The sequence below is a fragment of the Mauremys mutica genome, chromosome 8 (genome assembly GCF_020497125.1).
Source record: "Mauremys mutica isolate MM-2020 ecotype Southern chromosome 8, ASM2049712v1, whole genome shotgun sequence".
In the NCBI taxonomy this organism is placed as follows: domain Eukaryota; kingdom Metazoa; phylum Chordata; order Testudines; family Geoemydidae; genus Mauremys; species Mauremys mutica.
Window position 1 is genome coordinate 28,609,844 of NC_059079.1, and position 22,763 is coordinate 28,632,606.

At 45.3% G+C, this 22,763-nt stretch overlaps 1 protein-coding gene across 5 annotated transcripts in view; it reads right to left on the reverse strand.

Moving 5' to 3' along the window:
- Positions 1-4,577: 4,577 nt before the first annotated feature.
- LPAR3 (lysophosphatidic acid receptor 3) overlaps positions 4,578-22,763 on the reverse strand; it is a 39,735-nt gene continuing 21,549 nt past the window's right edge. For all 5 annotated transcript variants that reach the window (XM_045026904.1, XM_045026907.1, XM_045026905.1 and 2 more), the window contains one exon: positions 4,578-6,402. In XM_045026904.1, the coding sequence (XP_044882839.1) occupies positions 6,071-6,402 (332 nt within the window). In that variant the 3' untranslated portion in view covers positions 4,578-6,070. The remainder of the gene's footprint in view (positions 6,403-22,763) is intronic.

Below are 22,763 nucleotides of genomic sequence, written 5' to 3' on the forward strand. Positions count from 1 at the left end.
CCTGGGTCCAGTACTAATAAATAGTTTCATTAATTATTTGTACAATGGAGTGGAGAGTATCCTTATAACATCTGTGGATGACAACAAGATGGAAGAGGTTGCTAGCACTTTGGAGGACAGGATCCGACAACTTAGAGACTTGGTCTGAAATCAACAAGATGTTTTATTGAATTTCAAGTGCAAAATATATTACTTAGGAAGGAAAACTCAAATACATAACTACAAAATAGGGACTAACTGTCTAGGTGGTAGTACTGCTGAAAAGAATCTGGAGATTATAGTGGATCACACATTGAATATGAGTCGTCAATGTAATGCAGAGCTCTTCCTTTGTGTAGCTCAAAAGCTGCTCTCTCTCACAAACAGAATTTGGTAAATTAAAAGATATTACACCTCACCCACCTTGTCTCTCACCAATGTAATGCAGCTGTGAAAAAGGCTAACGTTCTGGGGTGTATTAACAGGAGTGTCATTGTGACACTCTGTATCTTGGAGGAACACCCTGCACCCCCATGTTCATCCTTATAATATGATTGTGTGGTATCCAATGCAAAGTTTGTCACGTCGGATGTCTTCAGAAGGCTCGTGATGCACTGAGCATTGTTGTTATAGTAATGTTATAGGTTGTAATTTCACATATATAGTTATGAAGCTGAAAATGTGTCCTCATGGCTTAAAACAAGCCCAGGCAAAACTCTCCAGGACCAGATCACACATCATCAGGGCATGTATGAGGCAAACCCAGCCCAGCCTCACAGGAACGAAAGACATTGTCCTAGGCAGCAACAAAGGATCAGTTGGACTCTGGAGTGAGTCACCCCTCTTCTCTTGGTCAATTTGGGACTACGATGAGGTAATGCTCTCCTGACCCTGAAGGGGTGGGGGGCCAAAGCCAAGAGGGAAGAAAGAACATGATAAAAGGGAGAGACGTTTGCCATGCTCTTCCTCTCTCTTCCACCTCCATCTACAGACATCACCACCAAGCGACTGAAACGCTGATCAAAGGGGAGAGCCTGGCTGAAGGGCAACCAGCCAGCCTGTGGGGAGAAGCATCTAAGTTTGTAAGGGCACTGAAAGTGTTAAGAGCAGCTTAGAGTGTGTTTTCCTTTTATTTCATTTGACCAAATCTCACTTGTTGTGCTTTGACTTATAATCACTTAAAATCTATCTTTGTAGTTAATAAATCTGTTTGTTTATTCTACCTGAAGCAGTGCGTTTGGTTTGAAGCATGTCAGAGGCTCCCCTTGGGATAACAAGCTTGGTACATATCAATTCCTTTATTAAATTGACAAACTCTCATAAGCTTGCAGCATCCAGCAGGTATAACTAGACATTGCAAGATAGAGGTTCCTAGGGTTGTGTCTGGGACTGGAGATATTGGCTAGTGTCATTCAGTTGCACAATCCCAACAGCAGCTGGCCAAAAGTGCTCATTCACGTAGCTGGGAGCAGCTTACATGCTAGAGGCTGGGCATGAACAACCCGGGAGTGGGGGTTCCCAGAGGGGGTAAGACTGGCTCCCAGAGCCGAGGATTGAAAGTGATTTGGCAGATCACTGGTCCAGATAACACCAGGGGACCATCACAGTCATATATAAGACATGGGAGGTAACTGTCTCACTCTACTCAGCAGTGGTGAGGCCTCAGCTGGAGCACTGTATCCACTTCTGGGCACCACACTTCATGAAAAATGTAGACAAACTGTAGAGCACCCAACTGGAGAGCAACAAAAATGATAAAAGGTTTAGAAAACCTGACATATAAAACAGGTTAAAAAAAAAGTTGGCCTGTTTAGGCTTGAGAATAGACAACTGTGGGGCGGGCCTAATAATAGTCTTCAAATATCTTAAGGGCTGTCATAATGAGGAGTTATTTAGTTGTTTGCCACGTCCCCTGAAGGCAGGACATGAAGTAATCAGATTAATCTGCAACAAGAGAGATTTAGGTTACATACTAGGAAAAGCTTTCTAACTATAAAGTTAGTTAAGCTGTGGAATAGGCTTCCAAGGGAGGCTGTGGAATCTCCAACATTGGAGGTTTTTAAGAATAGGTTGGAGTTGGACACACCTCATAGACTTTAAGGTCAGAAGGGACCATTATGATCATCCAGTCTGACCTCCTGCACAATGCAGGCCACAGAATCTCACCCACTCCTGTAGCAAACCCCTAACCTATGTCTGAGTTATTGAAGACCTCAAATTGTGGTTTGATGACCTCAAGCTGCAGAGAATCCTCCAGCAAGTGACCCATGCCCCATGCTGCAGAGGAAGGTGAAAAACCTCCAGGGCCTCTGCTAATCTGCCCTGGAGGAAAATTCCTTCCCGACCCCAAATATGGCGATCAGTTAGACCCAGGGCATGTGGGCAAGACTCACCAGCCAGACATCCAGGAAAGAATTCTCTGTAGTAACTCAGATCCCACCCCATCTAACGTCCCATCACAAAGCACTGAGCATAGTAACCTGCTGATAATCAAAGATCAGTTGTCAGTGATAGTCTAGGTGGTTTACCTGGTCCAGCTTCGATGCAGGCGGATGGACTTGATGACCTCTCAAGGTCACCTTCTAGCCCTATATTTCTATGATTCCATGAATATGGAATAACCTCAGAGCTTGGAGTATGGTAAAGCCCAGAAAGAAGGAAAGCAAAAGGGCATGGAGGACAAGTCTTCAAATGGAACTAGAAGGTTTGTATAATGTTAGTTTACTGTTCCAGGAAATCTAATGTAAATATTTTTTTAAAGTAAAGAAGAGTAACAGAATAACAGCAGCTCTGTATGGGAAATGTAATGCTAAAATGGAGGGTACACCATACAGCTAAGAGGACCGTTGATATTTCAGTTTTCAAGCCACTTTTTTCTTGGTTGGGAGAGTGGAAATACAACCTTTGGACTCCTTCCACTGAGGGTATTATTTATTATTTGCATTGTGATAGCTCTCAGAGCTTGATCCTTCTTGGGAGTGCATTTTGCAAGATGCTGTACAAATATAAAATAAGACAGTTCCTTCCCCAAAGAGCTTGCAATCTAGTCCTGCTTACCTAGAAAGTGTCCAAATATGGAGGTTTTGAGGGCCAATTCCCATGTTCCCAATGGAAGAGAGAGGAAACTCTGCAAGGCTATTTTAGTCCCTTACGTGGATTTTTCCTCAAGATGCTTCAAAAGTTGGGTTTGCAAGAAATGAGTCACCCAAAGTTAGACTATTTTTGAAAATCCTAGCCTAGAGCTTTAAATATGGCCCTGATCAACACACAGGGATTTTCTGGGATTTAAATGGAATCCTTTTTAGGGCTGACCCAGCTATGATTGTAGACACTTCTGTTAATAAGTATGATAATTCCACTGAAATAAAACATATAAATATTTTTTATGGTTATTCAGGGGTAGGAATTTCCATTTTCCACTCTTACGTCAAGCTTTGACTAGTCTTCACTCTGAAGACCTACAGGAATATAAAATATCAAGAGTATTCATTTTTGCTGTAATAGGAAAGCTAACCAAACATGAAACAAAATGCATACTTTATTTTAAAGAAGCATTTTATTTTTGGTAGCTTTGTGTATGAGCTTCAGCCTAGTATTATAAACAGTTTGTAGATAGTAAGTCTATAGGCGTTAATATTTGCATCTCATGTCTTTATAGTGCTGTCACCTCTAAAAAACCCACAACCACTTTTCAAACCTTCCAAACTACCAAACATCAGAAGTAGTCTTTGCACAAAAACTTTCATTACAATGGCAAAAATACAAGTGTAAACCTTTTCAGCAAGTTATATAAATACAATATTTACTTTGAAATGTTAGGGGCCACACCTACAACCCAGTAATAGGACTACCTAAGTGACTAAGAACTGCCCATACTACACAGGGTTTTTGGAATCTGGTCCTTATTTAACATAAAGAACTTTAATAGCTTACATAGCATTGTTACTATATCCTCTGATCCAAATTCTAGTCTCACTTCCACCAATACAACCCACTGATGTCAATGCATGGGTGGAATCAAAAGCAGAATCTGACCACATCCTGACCACAGAAGTACTGTGGAAAGGCATCTGGGGGTCATAGTGGATCACAAGATAAATATGAGTCAACAGTGTAATGCTGTTGCAAAAAAAAGCAAACATCATTCTGGGATATATTAGCAAGAATACTGTAAGCAAGACACGAGAAGTAATTTTTCCACTCTACTCCGGCCTGCTTAGGCCTCAACTGGAATATTATGTCCAGTTCTGGGCCCTACATTTCAGAAAAGATGCGGCCAAATTGGAGAAAGTCCAGAAAAGAGCAACAAAAATGATTAAAGGTCTAGAAAACATGACCTATGAGAGAAGATTTAAAAAATTGGGTTTGTTTAGTCTGGAGAAGAGAAGACTGAGAGGGGACATGATAACAGTTTTCAAGTACCTAAAAGGCTGTTACAAGGAGGAGGGAGAAAAATTGTTCTTTTAACCTCTGACAATAGGACAAAAAGCAATGGGCTTAAATTGCAGCAAGGGTGGTTTAGGTTGGACATTAGGAAAAACTTCTTAACTGTTAAAGCACTGGAATAAATTGCCTAGGGAGGTTGTGGAATCTCCATCATTGGGGATTTTTAAGAGCAGATTGGACAAACACCTGTCAGGAATGGTCTAGATAATACTTAGTCCTATCTTGAGTGCAGGGGACTGGACTAGACCTCTCGAGGTCCCTTCCAGTTCCATGATTAATAAGTTACATTATCTTTCAACATTACATCATCTGCTATTGAGTTTGTTCTCTGAAGGCAAAGGCACTCTGATCTTGATTGATCAGCTTAAGATTCTTTGGGCCTGATTTTCTGTAGTGCTGAGCACCCACAGCTCTGTTGACTTTAAAAGGAATTGCAGGGCTCAGTATTTCTGAAACTCAGGCCGAAGGGGCTTCAAAAGTTGGGCTCCCAAACACTGAGACATGCAAAAATTAGGGACCATTTCTGAAATAGGTGCCCTAGAACTTGAAATATGTCCCTGATCTAAACGAAATCCACAGGTAATCCAGCCACTTTTAAGAACACAAAGAATGGAAGTTATTCCACACATTAAATTTGATTAAAAATAAGAATTTATTAGTGACTAATCTAAGTCTTCATTGTCTGCAGTCTCCTGGCCTCTCCCACAAGATCCTCAGCTCTAAATCAGAGGATTAAATCTGGTCCAGTCTGATTTTTATACAGTGTATGAGAGATCCATTCATATTCTGGCTTGTATCGTTCCAACACACTTGGCTTTACATTCATATTAAGCAGGCTTTGTTCATGGTGTTTTTGTAAAAATTTGAAAGTGAAATCTATTGGGTGGGAAATGTGGCTGAAAATAATGTCCAGAATTCACATGTGCATGTGATCTTGCCCATTGGCCAGACTGGGGGGGGGAAGGACTTATTACTTCCAGCTAGTGCAATCACTCCTGCTACTCAAGTAGCAGTGGCTTGTGCTTTTGGTAGTGTTCTACCCCTGCCGACAACCCATGGTGGGGGTAGTTGCACATGCACACCATGGGTTGCTATTATAGACTTGCCCTTGACTGCCAAGTTGCTGGCATTAACTTGTTTTAAGGGAGTATAAAATTATTTGTGCTGAAGTGGGGGAGGGGTATGTATGAACTAGTATATACATTTTGTAAACAGAGGCAGCAAACAGGGCACATTTCTGGCCTACCAGCCCCAAAAGTGTCCCCTTGAGATACATAAAAACTGATCAAATACATAACTTCAGACAGCCACACATGCATTGTTTAGCAATTAATTCTTCCTGCAGGTGTCTAGCAAGGAGAGTTCCATTATATTGTTTGTATTTTGTTTCCATGCATAGAAAGTCTCTCTCAACAAGTTTATTCCTCTTATAGAGAAAACAATCTCATGTACTTAAAAAAAACAGCACAGAAAGTTTTTTTCTTCAATACAATGTATTTTCCCTTTGGGTAATTATTTACAAGGACTTCATGTAACACTGTGGAGTTTGGGCTTTGGAACAGAGTGAACATATTCAACGATCTCCTGTTACAAGCCACTCCCCTCCTACCCCATATCTCTTAGGAAAAGTATATCCCAGGTTAGCTCATGAGTTTCCTTTGCCACTGACAGTCCCTTGAATAATGCTGTCTTCAATATATTGACCGGTAGTATCTGTGCTCCTGCTGAGCACCGTTGAAGGAATCCTTGAAGATCGTCTCTCCTGGCTTTTATCATCAGAAGAGCAGCACATGATCCGTCTCATGGTGTTGGACATTTCATCATCTTTGTAAGAGTAAATGACTGGATTCATGACAGAGTTGAGCAAGGCCAGGAGAAGGAACCATCTTTTCACATGCTGAACCCCACAATGAGTGCAGTTCAGACCATCAAGCAGCAGAACCACCAACCCAGGGGTCCAACAGACAACAAATGCACCTAGAGAAAGAAAAAAAAGAGTTCAGACTTAAATAAATCCTGGCTTTGGGCACACAAGTATTTTTTCCCCTCCATGAGCATCCGATTAATTAAGAACAATATACACCAAATTGTACAGGGAAAAACAACAACAAAAATTACGTCTATTAATTTCCACGGAAAGCACTTAAAATGTAAGAGCTTAGCAAATGGGATGCTAAGAGTCCATTGCCTCTTACAACAGGCAGTGAACGGCCCTTATAACACTAATTTGGCCACTCTGACTAGAAGACACAAAGAATTCTTTGGCACAAATATAACTGAGCTGATGCAACTGGTGCTTTGGCAGGTAGAAGGAACTCCTGTGTTAATCACATCTCTACTCTGTATGCTGGAGGGAAAGAGACCGCCATGCTACACCCCAAAGAGACAGCAAATCTACTGCCTGTTAGACTACAACTGATTGTGTTTGCAAAGTATGCTGCTAATTTCATTCAATAGGAAAGCACATACTTTAAATATGCACAGGGAAATGGCCCAGCTACCCCAAGCTGCAGTGCTCACTGTGGTATAAGCAGTATTGAACCCCAGAACTTTTTGGGTACCCTGCCACACAGCAGCGTATTATCGCCTAGGCCAACAAAGCCTAGGCCTAGGGCGGCAAATTTGCTCATGCCCCCTCCCCAACTCTGCCCCTTCCCCAAATCCCCGGCCCGCCGCCTCCCCTAGGCCCGCCGCGCTTCCCTCCTTCCTCCCAGGCTTGCCATGCGAAAGCGCTGGGAGGGAGGGAGAAGCGAGTAGCGGCACGATCGGAGGAGGCAGAGCAGAGTTGAGCTGGGGCCCACGGGCGTGGGGAGTAACCCAGGGGGGCCGGGAACCGCTCCCCACCCAACTCACCTCCACTCCACCGCTGCCATCCCCCGAGCAAGCCACATCTCCCCTTCTCCCCCTTCCCTCCCAGGCTTACCGCACAAAAGCGCTGAGAGGGAGGGAGAAGCAAGTATCAGCACGCTCGGGGGATAGCGGAGGTTACCTGGGGCCGGCGGACACAGGGAGTAACTGTTCGGGGGGGGAGGGGTCAGGGAACCGTTCCCTGCCCCAGCTCACCATCACTCCATCTCCGCCATCCCCTGAGCGTGCCACAACTCCCCTTGTGCCCCCTCCCTCCCAGGCTTGCCGCGAGGGAGCGGAGGTGAGCTGGCACGGGGGTGGGGGGAGGCGGCAATTTTTTGTGGGCCTAGGGGCGGCAAATTTGTTAATCCGCCACTGCTGCCACACCATTCCATACTGGGAACTGTCTCTCCTCACAGCCCACTCTATGATCTTGTGCTATGAGTGCCAAGGCTACGGGCATATTTCCCTGCAGGATGAAGTGCATGCCAAGTACCTCCCTCATCTCCCTACCTATCTTTCTCCACAGGGAGCAACTGAGCCAAGAGGGAGTTAGGGAGGAGATTTTGAGAAAGGGCTCCTGGGGGTAGAGTGGAGAGACGAGGGTTGTGAGGGGAGGAATTAAGATCTAAAATGGGGGAGGGGAAAAAACAGAAGAGATAGAAGAGATAAAGGGAAGTGAGAAATGGGCTGGCCAGGAGACAAAGGTCACCAGAAAGAGGACAAATCAGGAATAGCAGAGGAATAAATGCAGATAGACCCCAACATTGAGGAGGGCGGAGAGAGAGAGAGAGGAAGGACAAGAGAACTGGGAATGGGAAACTATATGAGAAAACATGGGGAGGATGAGGAGTTATTTTATTGAAGAGAAAAAGGCAACAAAAGGAAGTGAATGACAGAGCTCATGCCAGGCATCTCCTCAGCAGCCAAAGTGATGGGACTGAGCGAGGAGTGAAGAAACCACACACCCACACCCAATGCAATGGCCACCCGTCCTCTACACAAATATGCAAAGCCAGTTCAGGGGGGAGACACTACACAGAAAGGAGGAGAAAAGAAGAAAAGGGGAAACATCCAGGAAGGATGAAAATGGGAGAGAAAGAGAAATTAAGATGTAAGACTTATTTACATCTCTACAGATTACTGCTATCCTTGTCAGAAGGGGCAGGAAAAAAAATCACACTTCTACAGGAGAAGGTGCAAGAGGAGGAGAATCTTCAGAGCGATTGTGGCATCAAACCAGTGATCTCTCTCCACCCCAACATGTACACTGCCAGCTTGTCATTCTTTGCTTTCAAGCCCAAGAAAAAGCAGCCATGTGTACCATAATACTAACCTAGCACAAGCCACAATTGCTGCCTGACTTGCAAAAATAGAAAATTACAACTCTGCACAAGTCACTTTGTGGATGACACAGTAAGGAAACTCTGCTTATGTATAAAGATATAGTTTCCCTTTTTTGGGCTTTAAAAATCAGCAAACAAATAAGAACACTTTTAGCATTTATGCACGTCCCTGTTGAAATGCTCTCCAGATGGTCTTGGTATCCATTCAACAGCTTTGACATTAAAAAGGAGTCACCTTCATTTTCATAATACTGCTAGTTTTCCTAGATATAAACTGTGGGTGATGGAGTGGACTAAGCCCAAAGGCCCCCTGCTGGACGCCTCAGGGTTCTGCCACACCATCCCAGGAAAGGAGCAGTAGAGAGGCTGCAGGGCAGGCGTCAGCAACGTGTCCATACACGGACACAAGTGTCCATGGTAAATATTTTGAGGTCTGTGGGGGCGCTTACCTCGGGCAGCTCCCTGTCCCTGCTGCTGCTGGCAGAGGCACGGCCAGGTGGCTCTGCAGGCACCCTGCCTCCATCCCCCAGCGCTGACGCCACAACTCCCAGCCCATTGGCCGGGAACTGCGGGGGTGGTGCCTGCAGATGGAGGCAGCGTGCCTGCAGAGCTGCCTGGCCCCGCATGCCTCCGCCAGCAACAGCAGGGACAGGGAGCTGCCCTGCAAGTGGCTCCCCATCCCTGCTGTTGCTGGCGGAGGCATGGGAGGCCAGGCAGCTCTGCAGGCTGCCTCCGTCCCCCCTCCCTGAGCAGTGACTCCTGAGCTCCCAGCCAATTGGCTGGGAACCACAGTCAATGGGAGCTGCAGGGGCAGTGCCTGCAGACAGGGCAGTGTGCAGATCCGCCTGGCCGTGCTTCCACATAGGAGCTGAAACTTGCTGCTGCTTCCAGGAGCTGCTTGAGGTAAGCGCTGGATGGAGCCTGCAAACGCATACACCCTGCACTCCACCCTCCTGCCTCAGCCCTGATCTCCCTCCCACCCTCCAACCCCTTGGTCCCAGCCTGGCGCAACCTCCTACACCCCAAACCCCTCATCCCCAGCCCCACCTCAGAGCCTGCACCCCTAGCTGAAGCCCTCACACACCCCCACACCCCAACCCCCTGCTCCAGTCTGGAGCCCCCTCCCTCACCCTGAACCCCTCATTTCTGGCCTCACCCCATAACCCGCATCCCCACCCGAGAGCCCCAACCACCTCCCGCAGCCCAACCCCCTGCCTCACCCCAGAGCCCCCTCCTGCTCCCCGCCAATGTCTTTCACTAAGTCCAGTAATTTTGCCAAGTGTCCATCATGCAACATGGTGGTACTGACTCCTGCTGCAGGAAAAGCAGCCAATCAGGGCCCAGCATGGCCATATAAAAGGAGCTGCAGAACAGAGCAGTAATTAGTTGCTACTTGGAGCTGGAGAAGAAAGGACTGCATGCCTGGCTGGAAGAGCAGGAGGACCACGGGCAGTCTTCTGGCAGGGACCAGGAAGCAAGAGGTTTCTGGCTGGCTGCTAGGACTAAGCCAAAGACAGTTTACTAGCAGAGACCAAGGGAGCAATGAAGTAGCTCTCGGCTGGCTACTAACTGAGAAGGGAGTGAGCCCGGGAAGGGCCACAGGAAGATAGTGTCTCCAGGGAGGAAGCCCTGGGGATACAACCCCATATCAGGGCCAGGACTACTTAAAGACTCAGCTCAGAGAGGGCTAGACAACCACCACCAGAGGGGTACTGAGATAAACCTTAGTGGACTGTATACCCCAGAAGGGGTTTGTTCTGGTTCACATGCAGATAGTGTGTGTGTGGCTCAGTCAGAGGGCTGAGTCACTGAAAACCCGCCTGAGAACCACCGAAAGGGGTCTCCAGACCTAAAGAATGCAGACACACCCAACCAGCAGGGGGCACTCATGAGAGGTGGGTGCCACTCCCGTTACACTGTGTAAATACAACACTGAGGATGTAGTGCACAGTTCATATCAAAGAACTGGGAAATGCAAGAGTTATGATTCTAACAGTAACATCAAAATACTGCATTGTACATACAATCCACACACACACCAAGCTACACAAAGAAGTACATGGCCTGATTTCAGAAATGTTGAGCAGCCATCACTCCCATTGTTTTTAAGGGAAACAGATTGCTCAGCACCTCTCAAGAGCAGGCCAGAAGAAATGAATTCAAAAGCTTTAATAAGTGTTACAATTTATGAAAAACCATGCACGAGGTAAAAATGTTGTAATAGTTGTTAGGAGACTGCAAAATACTTTCTAGACTGTCCTGCCACTAGAAACCACTTCCTAAAGTAAGGAAAGAAAATTCACCCACCAGATTTATATTCTTTTTTGGATAACATACCATGGAATGGAAAGATTAAAGGCTGGAGCTTTCATAAAAGATGCATTTAACTCTACTGTAGCTTGAGTCTGGCTTTTTGTGGCCCTAAATACCAATTTTATAGGTTAATTTTGAATTAGTGGTCAGTAGCAGTTATTTGTGAATTCTGATGCTAGAGGGTTATGAGTAGATCTCTAAGCAGGGTGTTCAGAGCTGTAGCTCAAAACATCAGTTCTGGTAATCAACTTTGCAGCATGGATTAGGGTTCAGAACCAGAACATTGCATAAATAGAGGTTTATTGCACTGAGTCTTGCCCAAAGCCCACTAATGTCAATGGAAAGCCCCCTTTGACTTCAGTGGGCATTAGAATAGGCCCCAATTAGGAAGAGACCACACTCTACATTGACATCAACTGTCATTGAATGTTTCTGGGCCTCTGGGGTCTCAGTGCAAATTTTTATGAAACATCAGGGGCTAAGGGAGGATGCCAACTCTCCAGCTCCTTGCAAAGAAATAGTTTAGCATGTGAACCATCTCTGCATCCAAGTAAAAAAGGGGGAAGCAGTTTACCACATTACTTATTCTTTACCATATTGCAGGACCCCATCCTGCTTCCACTGACATCAATGAGAGCAGGAGCAGGCCCCAAAATAGTGTATAAATGTGTTTTTTAAAAAGTGTCAGCTAGTAATATTTTGCAGACTAAACATATGACAAACTCTAGGAAATGCATCTACTTGCACAAACAACATTGTAAAGAGTGTAATGGCAACCACTGGACATAAAAAAAAATGTTCTTTGCAGAAATTTCTCTAGTATCTGTGTGATGCACAACATCCCCTCACTTCCCCGATGGAAAGTTGGAACTCCAGACATTTAGGCAAGGTCTACACTGTGAGCTAGGGGTGTGATTACCCTGTCCACATTCATGCTAGCTCTCATAGCATGGGTATAAATAGCAGCATAGCTGCAGCAGCTGTGCCAAGTTTCAGCCAGGTTCGTACTCGGCATGCCTAAGCCAGTGTCTCTGCTGCTGCTACCCATACGACCACAGCCACGCTGCTGTTTATACTTGTACTAGCTTGATGACAGGCATGTGCATGCAAGAAGGGGAATCACACCCCTAGCTCATAGTGTAGATATAGCCTTACACAGCTAATGAAATAAAGGCTGTAGTGCAGTACACGGCAAGGAACACCATTACAATTACTGGGCAGCTCTTTCAAGGGATTGTCTTACTTTGGATCCACTGCCACCAAAATACATTTAATCATGTGTACAAACAAGGTTAGTGTCACACCCTATCCTTAACATTGCACACACAATGGGTTATGGTCCAAACTTGTTTCCTTTCTAGGATCTGCCTCTATTTTTACCTTATGCAACAAAGCTTTCAGGCAGACTGTACTTAAACTGCAGCCGTGGCTCCCTATTAATTTGTCTGTTCCTAGGATTTTCACCCTACAGTATCTCTTGTTATTCACTCTAGGTCTGCCAAGGCAGAATCCCCACTCTGTCACTTCGAGTGCAGAAAGTGGGGGCCCACAAGGATTTTAAAAATTAATACTTGTCACTCCAGAATTGTATTAAAGTCCCAAGGTTACAGCTTCTCTCTGACCTTGCCTTGGTAAATGCTTCCACCACGGAATGCAAAAAAAACCTTGAACCCAGGAAGGAGAACTTGGGAATTCTTCCCTGTGAAGTACCCTCAAGCCCTTTCACCCACCCTCAGGGGAAGAGCTGAGAAAGAAAACAAAGGAGATTAGCTGTGGCTATCAGCTAATCAAACAACATGCACAAACCCCAGGACACTAAAAATCCAATCCTGTTCTTAAAAAAGGTAAATTTTATTAAAAACAAAAAGGGAAAAAAATACATCTGGAACTTAGACTTTTTGCTAGATCTTAAAAGAAACAATTACAAAAATTAAGCACCCAAAATAGCTTTCTTGGGGGTTCAGCTTAAAGGTTACAAGCAAACAAAAGCATCTGTGGTTAACAAAGAGGAGATCCACAAGCCAAATAAGAAATAAACCTGATAGCGTCTAGCTAAACATTCCCTATACAAATTATTTCTTCTAGGTATGGAAAATACTTACACAGCAAACCTTACACAGTATTTTTGCCTATAGCAATGCTGCTCCGTGTCCCTGCAGCCCAGAGCACAACAGACAAAGGGAAAGTTTCTTCCCCCTTTTTTAAAGTTCTAGCCTTCCCATTGGCTCTTTTGGTCAGGTGCCCACTTCCTTTTCTTTACCTGGGGGACTTTTAACCCTTTACAGGTAAAGCAAGCAGAGAACAGCTATCAAGAAGGATTTTACAGCTAACTGGCAGGTTGGGTGTCCATAAAAGGGAGCTACTCCCTGCTTCATTTATTACAAGGTCTAACATGCCTCAGAGAAACTTTCAGCTTTTCATACCTTTTAGTAGGACTTAAGAGAGCCAGCTGATCTGGATGGCAGGGTAAGTCAGAAGAATAGCTCTGCATCTCACATAGGATATGCAAGACTAGGGACATGTCTACACTTACTGGGAATCGACATTGCTGTGATCGATGCAGTGGGGTCAATTTAGTGGGTCTAGCTCTCCGGTCAACTCTGGAACTCCACCAAAACTAGAAGATTAAGGTAAGTCAACGAGAGAGTGTCTCCCGTCGATGCAGCACAGTATAGACACTTCAGTACATCGACCTAAGTTATATCGACTTCAGATACATTATTCACATGGCTGGAGTAGCATATCTTAGGTTGACTTAGCCCGGTAGTGTAGACAAGGCCAAACACCTGGTCTCAATGTGCCATTAATTGTGCTACCAGATCAATATGGGGATTTTCCACTAAGCCTACAGTGAGTTTCCTGTATATTGCATCACTTCAGTTGCAACGAATTCCTATACATCTGGAAGATCTGCATTTTTTATGCTTCTGCTGTGCCCTGCCATAAAGCTCTCCATATACTAGCACTGCCTTTCAGGACCTATGTTTAGGGCAAGGAAAAAGCTTTTTAAACAACTGCCTTAACCAGATGTGCATTTTTGGTTAAAATGGTAGAAGTTATAAATTTAAATTCTAAATGCATTAGACTAAAACCCCTGAACCTCAAAGTAATGAATGTTTCTGCTGAAATACTGGTAAGCTCGAATGAAGTTTGCCTGAACGAACTGAAAATCATGTATAGACTTGCATGGCAGTCATGCCCTTTCCTTTCAACATATGTATGTTTAGCTGGGATGATGCCACAAAATGAATCAGTGCGAGATTAAGCCTTTTTCAGACCTTCCATCTTCCAGTCTACATAAACCAGACACTCTTCAAAGCTCAGTAGGTCTGAGAAGGAATCATGTCAGCTGCTCCTATCAAACTCCCCGTACCGTACATCACCACTGAACAGATCGGCCTCAGTCACCTCCAGGGCCGGCTCCAGGCACCAGTGAAGGAAGCAGGTGCCTGGGGCGGGCAATAGAAAGGGAAGGCACTCCGTCCGTTGTTGGGGCAGCACGTCCAGGTCGGTGGTGGCAGCACTTCGGCGGCAGCTCAGTCAGCCCACTTCAGTCGTCTGCGGCAATTTGGCGGCGGATCCTTCACTCCCTGTCTTCCTCTTTGGCGGTAGTTCAATCGGGGTTTGGGGGGGGGTGGCAAAAAAGCTGGAGCCGGACCTGGTCACCTCAAATTATACCCAGTAATATTCCTCTTTCACAAGAGACAGGATCAATTGCCCCAAAGAAAAAAAAACAGTGAGTGTCTGCCCCCTCCCCCCAGCAGGGCTCAGGGAAAGGGCAGAGAACAGGAACTGGGTTGTCTTTAATTCTCTACTCCTGGGGGACATTTTTGGTGTGTCTGTATTGTTACAGACAGACATACTTGCCGACAGGTATTTTGAAATAAATTACCAAAATAATTGAAAGTGGTGTGACTATGCGGTGTTATTCTAACAACTAAAATTTGCAGAATTTTAAAATACTGTGCACAGAATTTATTTTTTGGCACAGAATGCCCCCAGGAGTAACACAACTACAAGCCATCTTCCCTTTGCATATCTTCTGCTCTCTGCTGAGCTGACCAGTAGGATTTCACTGCAGCCTCCCAGCTGATACTGACAGCTGCTTATTATGCTTCCTCCTGCAGCAAAGCGTATCTGAGATATCACAGCTAGCAGCATTGTGATGTCACATGTGCAGCACTATGGTTTCGCTGAGAGGTCAAATAGAGCAGGGGACCTGTGAGTGGAAATCAGTGTTTAAAAACACAAGCAGCTTTGTAAATGGCAAGCAGAGTAAGCAACGAAATCAGAAAACATGAACGTTCAGAGTGGTTTTTTATATCTAAGTCAAATATGCCTGAAGTTTCTCCAGCAGAAGAGTCCTTAATTAATAAGAAATCCAGTCTCCTTGATCCTGCTCACACTCAAATCAATGGCAGTTCTGCCACTGGCTTCAGGCTGAGCTGGACCAAGCCATTATACTGCATCTAGTTCAAGTAATTTGTACCAGCAAAACACAAAATACAGCATGCTAGGAATTATCTCTTTTTGTTAGGTAACGCAACACTCTGTAAAGAATGCAAAGACGTGCAGTAGAGCCTTAGCCAGAACAATTAGTTTTATGGAGAGGATACATACAATGTAATTATTATAAACAGTGCTTGCTAGAACCACTTCTAGTTAAGGCTGTGTCAGGCACTCTCTATTTCAGAATATCTTCAAGGATTTAAGCACATAGCCCATGGGAGTTATTTTTAATGCCAAAATCAGCACTAAGCATGGTGACATGTTGGTTCCACAATGTACAAAATAGCAATATTTAAACTATTAGTTGGGTAGATTATTTTGCACCTGAAAAAAAACAGGAAAGAAGTTCGTGATTTAGTTTCCACTACTTTTTGCATGGCACGTTTAAAAAATAGCCTGCCTGGTCATGACTGCATGTTTTAGAGCATCCTAAAAAATTATTTCCAAGATAGCTTTAAAAGCTATTTGTTGTGAAGTCAAATTTTAATTGCTGATTTGAAGGGGTGTTCACCATGCAGTACGATATGCTCACTACAACATGCTGATGTATATTTCCTATGACATCAGTTGGGACTCATGGTGCACCCAATGAAGTTAATGCCCAACTTGTTGTCGATTTCAATGGGAGCAGGATCTGTTTTACTTAAGCGATTAGTGAAGCAAACTGTGAAATGATACTCTTTACAATTATTGTGTAGCCTTTCTGAAATTTCAGGAATAGTTTTGTGCTGGATCAGAATAATATGATCCACAGTTGTGTCATCGTTACAGTTCAAATGGACAGCAGTAGGACCATATCTTATGAGTGATCTTAGCTGCAGAAATTAAGCTAAGAATTAAGGCCATATACTCACTGCCTTCCCTCCCCCACCCCAATGCTTTTTTGTGCTAGAAACAGGGCCGGCTCCAGGCAACAGCGAAGGAAGCAGGTGCTTGGGGCAGCCAATGGAAAGGGATGGCACGTCCAGGTCTTCGGCGGCGGGTCCCTCAGTCCCTCTCTTCCTCTTTGAGCTGCTGCCGAAGTGCCGCCGAAGAGGAAGAGAGGGAGCAAAAGACCTGTTGCCAAATTGCCGCCAAAGAATGAAGCAGCACGATTGAGCTGCCGCTGAAGTACTGCCGATCGGATTTCTCTTCCGCCCCCACCCCACTTCGCCACTTGGGGAGGCAAAAAAGCTGGAGCCGGCCCTGGCTAGAAACAAAGTGGCTGGTGCTTTCCCCACTCCCAGACAGTGCACATTTAAAAGCATCCTAAAAAATTATTTCCAAGCCAGTCCATAAAATTTTAACTTATCAAGTTATTCGTTAATTGCTGATGCGAAGGAGTGTTTCACTGTGCAGCACAATTTGCTGTGTGTTTTAAAGAAAAGGTGAGATGCTAAAACAATCAGTGGGACTAGACAGAAACAGGAGAAGATTCATCCTGACACAAAAAAACAGAAATTTAAACACATTTTATATGTCCCTTTTTTCTGGGCCTTGGGCCTGATCCTACAGGGTGCACTTGTGCATGTGTCTACCTAATTACCTATTTTATATGGTTCTCGTCACCACAGTATATGAGCATCTCACAACCGTTAATGGATTTTTATCCTCATAAAACCCCCAAGGTTTGTTAACACTACGGAGGTGGAATTGAGGTACCGAGTAGATGAAGTGATTTACCCAGTGTCACACAGAAAGCACATGGTAGAGACAGTTATTGAACCCAATCTCCTGAATCCCAGTCCAGTCCCTTATCCACTTCAAATTATGATCGCCTTTGGCAGTAATCTGTACCGGGACTCCTGCCCAGTGCCAGCTGAGGACTAGTGGTGGGAGGAGAACTGTGCCCCTTCTGCCAAGTCTTGTACCAAGCAATCAGTCTGAGCTGTGAAGAATCTGGTCCTATATTTTTTGCTGTGTACTACACAGAAGACAGGAAGCATCAAAACCTAAGAGTCATAATTTCAGGATTAAGCACACGCTGACTTATTTTGTTTTTGTGATGTCAAGAGAATATTAATATAAATGAGAAGCCTTTTCAGAGTGTGTTTATTTGTGTATGGCTTCCCAGAACGAAATGTGCAACTATGGCTTGGGCAGAAAGGTTCGGATAATTGCTTATTATGAGTGTTTTTAAAAGCAGCACTTATTTACAGTCTACTGCACAGTTAAGCATCTAGTCAAGATCATGTTTGGCATATGTTTGAGAACCTTGCAATGGCAATTTTCTCCTTCCAAATGGGAGGGTTTTCTAAGTTGAGCTTCATTTCATAAACGTCCCACAGAAAACAAGAGAGAAAAGACTTCACGCTGCTCCCTCAAAAAGAGTCCCATGGACTTTCATCAGAGCAGGATTGGATCCAGCATTTCATGCCATCGCTCCCAACATGTTGTAACGTGAAAGAAACATGGGAAAGTAACAGAGGAAAAAATGGTCTAACAATGGACGAGTGAGTCTTTGAAAAAAACATGAACTTTCACATCAATAAACCATTATTCTTTGCTTTAACCACTAGTCCATGCGTGTCCTGACAAAGCCCTGTGTTGTTAGGCTGGCTTACAGCACATTGATGTCCTTTCATGGAAGGTGCTATACACAGAAGTGCTAAATATTATTTTGTCATTTTCGCCATGATCACCAGGTGAACAGGGCGGGTGCAAGGATGTTTCACGCCCTAGGCGAAACTTCCACCTTGCACCCCCGATCCCTATGGCAGCTCTCCCGCCCCCCCTCTGCCCTGAGGCGCCCCCTCCACCCCACCCGTGGCAGCTCCCCCCAGCCCAGGGACCCATGCGGCAGCTCCCCGCCCCAGCTCACCTGTGCTCCACCTCCTCCATGAGCACGCCGTTGCTGCTCCACTTCTCCCACCTCCCAGGCTTGCGGCGCCAATCAGCTGTTTGGCGCCACAAGCCTGGGAGGGAGAGAAGCAGAGCGGGGCAGCGTGCTCAGGGGAGGAGGTGGAGCAGAGGTGAGCTGGGGCAGGGAGTGGTTCCTCTGCATGCCACACACACCCTTACTTGCTGCAGGCAGCCCTCCCCACGCCCCCTGCTCCAGGTCCCTCCGCCTAAATGCTGACGACGACCGGGGTGGCTGAAGATCCGGCCGCCGTGGTCACCGCCGCCGGACCTGAAATGCCGCCCCCCAAATGCTAGCAGGTGAATTTGTCTAAAAATGCCAAGACAAATCAGTAGCCAAGTGACTCCTGCAGGTACTGTGAGCTGCACAGTGTGATCCCTACATCCTTGTGGTTCTTAGTGCTGGATCAGAGTGTTAGGGTGTTACTTTGGGAGTTCAGTGCGTAAAGAAAGCAGCAGCATTCCTGATGGTTTTTACCCCAACATATATAGAGAAGACTTGGATTACAAGGATGACAAAAGATTACAATGGTTTAGGAATTTTCCGATGGATACAAGGGAAGTTAAACATTTAAATCTTAACTTCTTTTCTAATCTGACATGGTTTTATAGATAAATATTGCTTGATTTTTGGTTAAACATTAAACAGATAAAGTGAGCTGCAGGGCATAAGAATCAGAGGATTCTTTATTTTGCAGTCATTCATTCTCAAATATCTAAATTCTTCCCTTCTATTTATCTTAAAGGCTGGCTAACCCCATCTGCATGCCTATCCCCTAGAAAGGACAGCAGTTTGTATCTGCAGCTTAAAGTGATGCTGTTTTCTACCCAGCCAAGGAGATGATAATAAAAAGAGCCAGCTGCTTGCAACACAGGGTGTTTAAGCTAAATGCAATACCTTCGTGTCGCATGCAATCTCTCGCAGGCCGGAAGGAACTGATGTTACCCATCTGAGTAAGTGGGGAAAATATATTAAAGGGGACTGTGAACAGATGCTGAGTAGTTTCTGTTGAAAAAGATCTCCCTCTGAAGAGTTACTCTGTGTGTGCATAACATTAAGAGGTTGAAAGCTTTGTCCCCATGCCATTTATAACCCAGTGTTATGATTTTTCAAAGCCCAAACACAAATCATCAACACATTATTAGGACAGCAACAGTGTATTAATTACTGATTAACCTAAACTAGAAAGGGATGAATTAATTTTAACAACAGGTTTGGAGCAATATAATATTGGCCACAGATGACAAAAGCACTGTATTCTCGAAATTCCCTTGAAGGACTAGTGATAGATCTGAAAATCAGGTGTTATTTAGGTATATTTCCATATATGCATAATCCATGATATTTACCGCAAATGGTCCTTTAACACTACAACCTTCCACTTGGTGTTTCCACTAGGACCAGAGATGCTAGTGCAAATCAGACTGCCAGACTCTGTAAACAATGCCCTTGGGCACAGCCTAAGGAAGATAACTGTTCTTAGTTTGTAAACTTCTTGTGCTGGAGACACAGGCCTCCTCCATAGCATTGCTATCTGAGAATTATATAGTACAGACAGAAACTGTCTTCTTTACAACAAAGCTATTCCTTCTTAATAGCTGCTACAAGACAAATGCACTAAATACCATTATATGTGCAGGATGGTTATGAAAGAAGCTATTCATTGTTGGACAGATAAGATATATCTCTACCAGTTACTAAAGCAGGATGCTCAGGGTCATCTTGTTTTCCTTAGCATTCTTAAGCGCTTACTGCACAGCTTGTATCTGCAACTTTTAAAATCCTAGGAGCCGATTTATATTTGAAAACTGAGGAGTCCAGTTAAACAAAACATAAACCTGGCTTTTGCACTGCTACAGCCACTGAAGAATCACGGAACCACCTCCCACGCCCCTCAAGCCTCAAAACCAAATGTTCTGTGCTGTCTTTTATGGCATCAGAGCTGGACAAAGTCTTTACTAAGTCAGCCCCAAAGAAACGGAAAGCCTTATTCATAGATTTTTAAGTCTAGAACAGACCATTAGATCACCTACTCCAACCTCCTATATAATACAGGCCACAGAATTTCCTCCAGTTACTCCTGCATTGATCCCCATAACTTTCATTTGACTAAAGCATATCTTCCAGGAGGCATCCAGTCTGAATCTGAAGTTTTCAAGAAGATAAAGAATCTACCACTTCCCTCCATAGTTTCTTCTAATGGATAATCACCCACACTGTTAAAAAAAAATTGTGCCTTATTTCTCATTTGAATTTATCTGGCTTTAACTGACAGCTTCTTATCAGCTGGTTATGATTTAATTACTGGTGAATATAAGATGACTGAGCTATTAAAGCAGAATGGATATTTTCAATATCCTTTTAGAAAAAACAATTGTTGATTAAGTGACACAGAAACGGGATGATACAGGGGATTCATAATGAAATTCTGAGGCTGTTTGTTTCTGGGTCACTAGATAAAATCTGGCCCCAGTCTGTAGGAACTAAAAGTTGTTAAAAATTGATGGAGTTAGTGGAGTATTTGAAATGAGTTAGAGATCTCAGACTGGATTCCTCACTCTGTGAAGGCCACTTTGCATTGTGTAAGGAGATACCTGGCAATCTCAGCCAGTGGAAAGCTGCAGAAAGTGATTCCACTACCTGCACCAACTGCAATCTTCCTTCCCCAGTGGAAAAAGGGTTGCATTAGGGGCGGGAGAGCTGAGCTGTATCCTCCACGGGGTACAAGATAACCTCAGCACAGCACCTGTGCAACCCAGACTGTGATGGGATGGGCAGCCCTGACTCAGAGAACTGCAACTGGCTCCCTACAATGCCCCCAGACCCCTTCACTCCCTCCAGACGCAGCTTCTCCTACTACTTCCTAATTACACTGTGAAAGCACCATCGCCACTGAAGCTGTTTGGCCCCTGAACAGTGAAATTACAGAGGCAGAGATCCCAATAGGTAGAGTCTCTTTTTCTCATTTCCAGAAATGGAACAGGGCTCAGGTACATTGGTGGGATGGTGGAGGCTGATAATACCGGCACCCTCTGTCAGTCCCTTGTGGCCAAGTGGATGCAGTGTCACCAACTCTCCTGATTTCTCCATGTGTCCAGCTAAAGCTGGAGTCATCTTGCCAGGATGCCAGCAGCTCCAGCACTCCTGTGAATTTCAACCCTGCCTACGAGGAGAAACCCACTCTGATTGGCTGCCTTCACCACTTGCCCGGGGACGAGCAACCAATGAGGGCTGCTGTTGGAGGTATGTATGTAACCCCTTTGGGGTTTAGAGAGCATGGCCCCTTTAAATCTTTTTCCCGGGGAGAGGGGGAGAGTAAGAAAAAAGGAGGGAAACTCCAGGGGGCGGGGCTGGAGCTCCAGGGAGGGAGAGGCAGCCTGCAGGCCCTGGAGAAGGACAGGCCCGATCGGGGACAGCCCAGGACAGGAGCCAGGAGTAGCCCTGTGCCAGGGAGGAATCGCCCCAGAAGGACAGGCCGGAGCTGGACCCAGGATCACGGCTGCCCGGAGCTGCCTGGGGCTGTGAGTACTGGGGCTTGTGACTCTGTGCTGGGAACAAGGGGGGAGGTTGTAGCTAGTTAAGTGGGGAGGTGGTTGCTCTGCGTGGCTTTGCAGAGAGCGGCAGAAGAGGGCACCGGATGGGTTTGCTGGGGAGAGTTCACTGGCGCCGAAGACGACCAGGAGCCCCCAAGACTCACCACTGGACTGGAACTTTGCTCAGGACTCCTGAACTCTGTGTGCAGACACATTGCTCGGTGTCTGCCCTTCCAGACTGTGCTCCCACTGGGCCTGTGGGGCCTTGGCTTGGATGCAGCCCTGTTTTACTGCTCCCCCTATATTTCCTCCTGTTGTATTTCTCCTCTCATCCCTCTGTAAATACATACCTCCTTTTGTTATATCCATTGTACTTTTCCTGTGGGTGTGTGTGTTCACTCTGGGGGGTTTGGAACAGGTGCCCCTGGGGTGGAAGGGATTTCTCCTGCTGCATTCCTGCATGTGCCTTCTCTTGGCCAGAGCTGCCTGCAGAGCAGACTCCATCTTGGCCACGAGGGCACTAAAGTTACACTTGGTGGCCTGTACGGGGAACTCTGCAGTACACCCCCCCCCACACACACACACACCTATATTGCGCACCCTGGGCTCTCCTTCACAGAGCAAAGAAACTCCTGAGTGACTTTCATCTCAGTTTAAAAAAAAAATAAAAATGGAGAGAGGATTCTTAGAAGACCTGTGCTGAGGGGCACGAATTCCAGTAACCAAAGCTGTGCTGGTGGCAGGGTTTCCAGAAGAGATGGAACCAAATGAAATTGAGGAAAGCCTAGATGCAGCTGAAATCCTGGGGAGGGTAAAGGTCCACACCTGTATTTACAACCGCAAAGTGCAGGGCATGGTAGCACTATGTACTCACTCTAAGGAAACAGATCTTGATAAAGTGCCCAAAGAGGTGCAAGTAGAAGGTATCCCCTGGACAATTCTCGGGGCAGA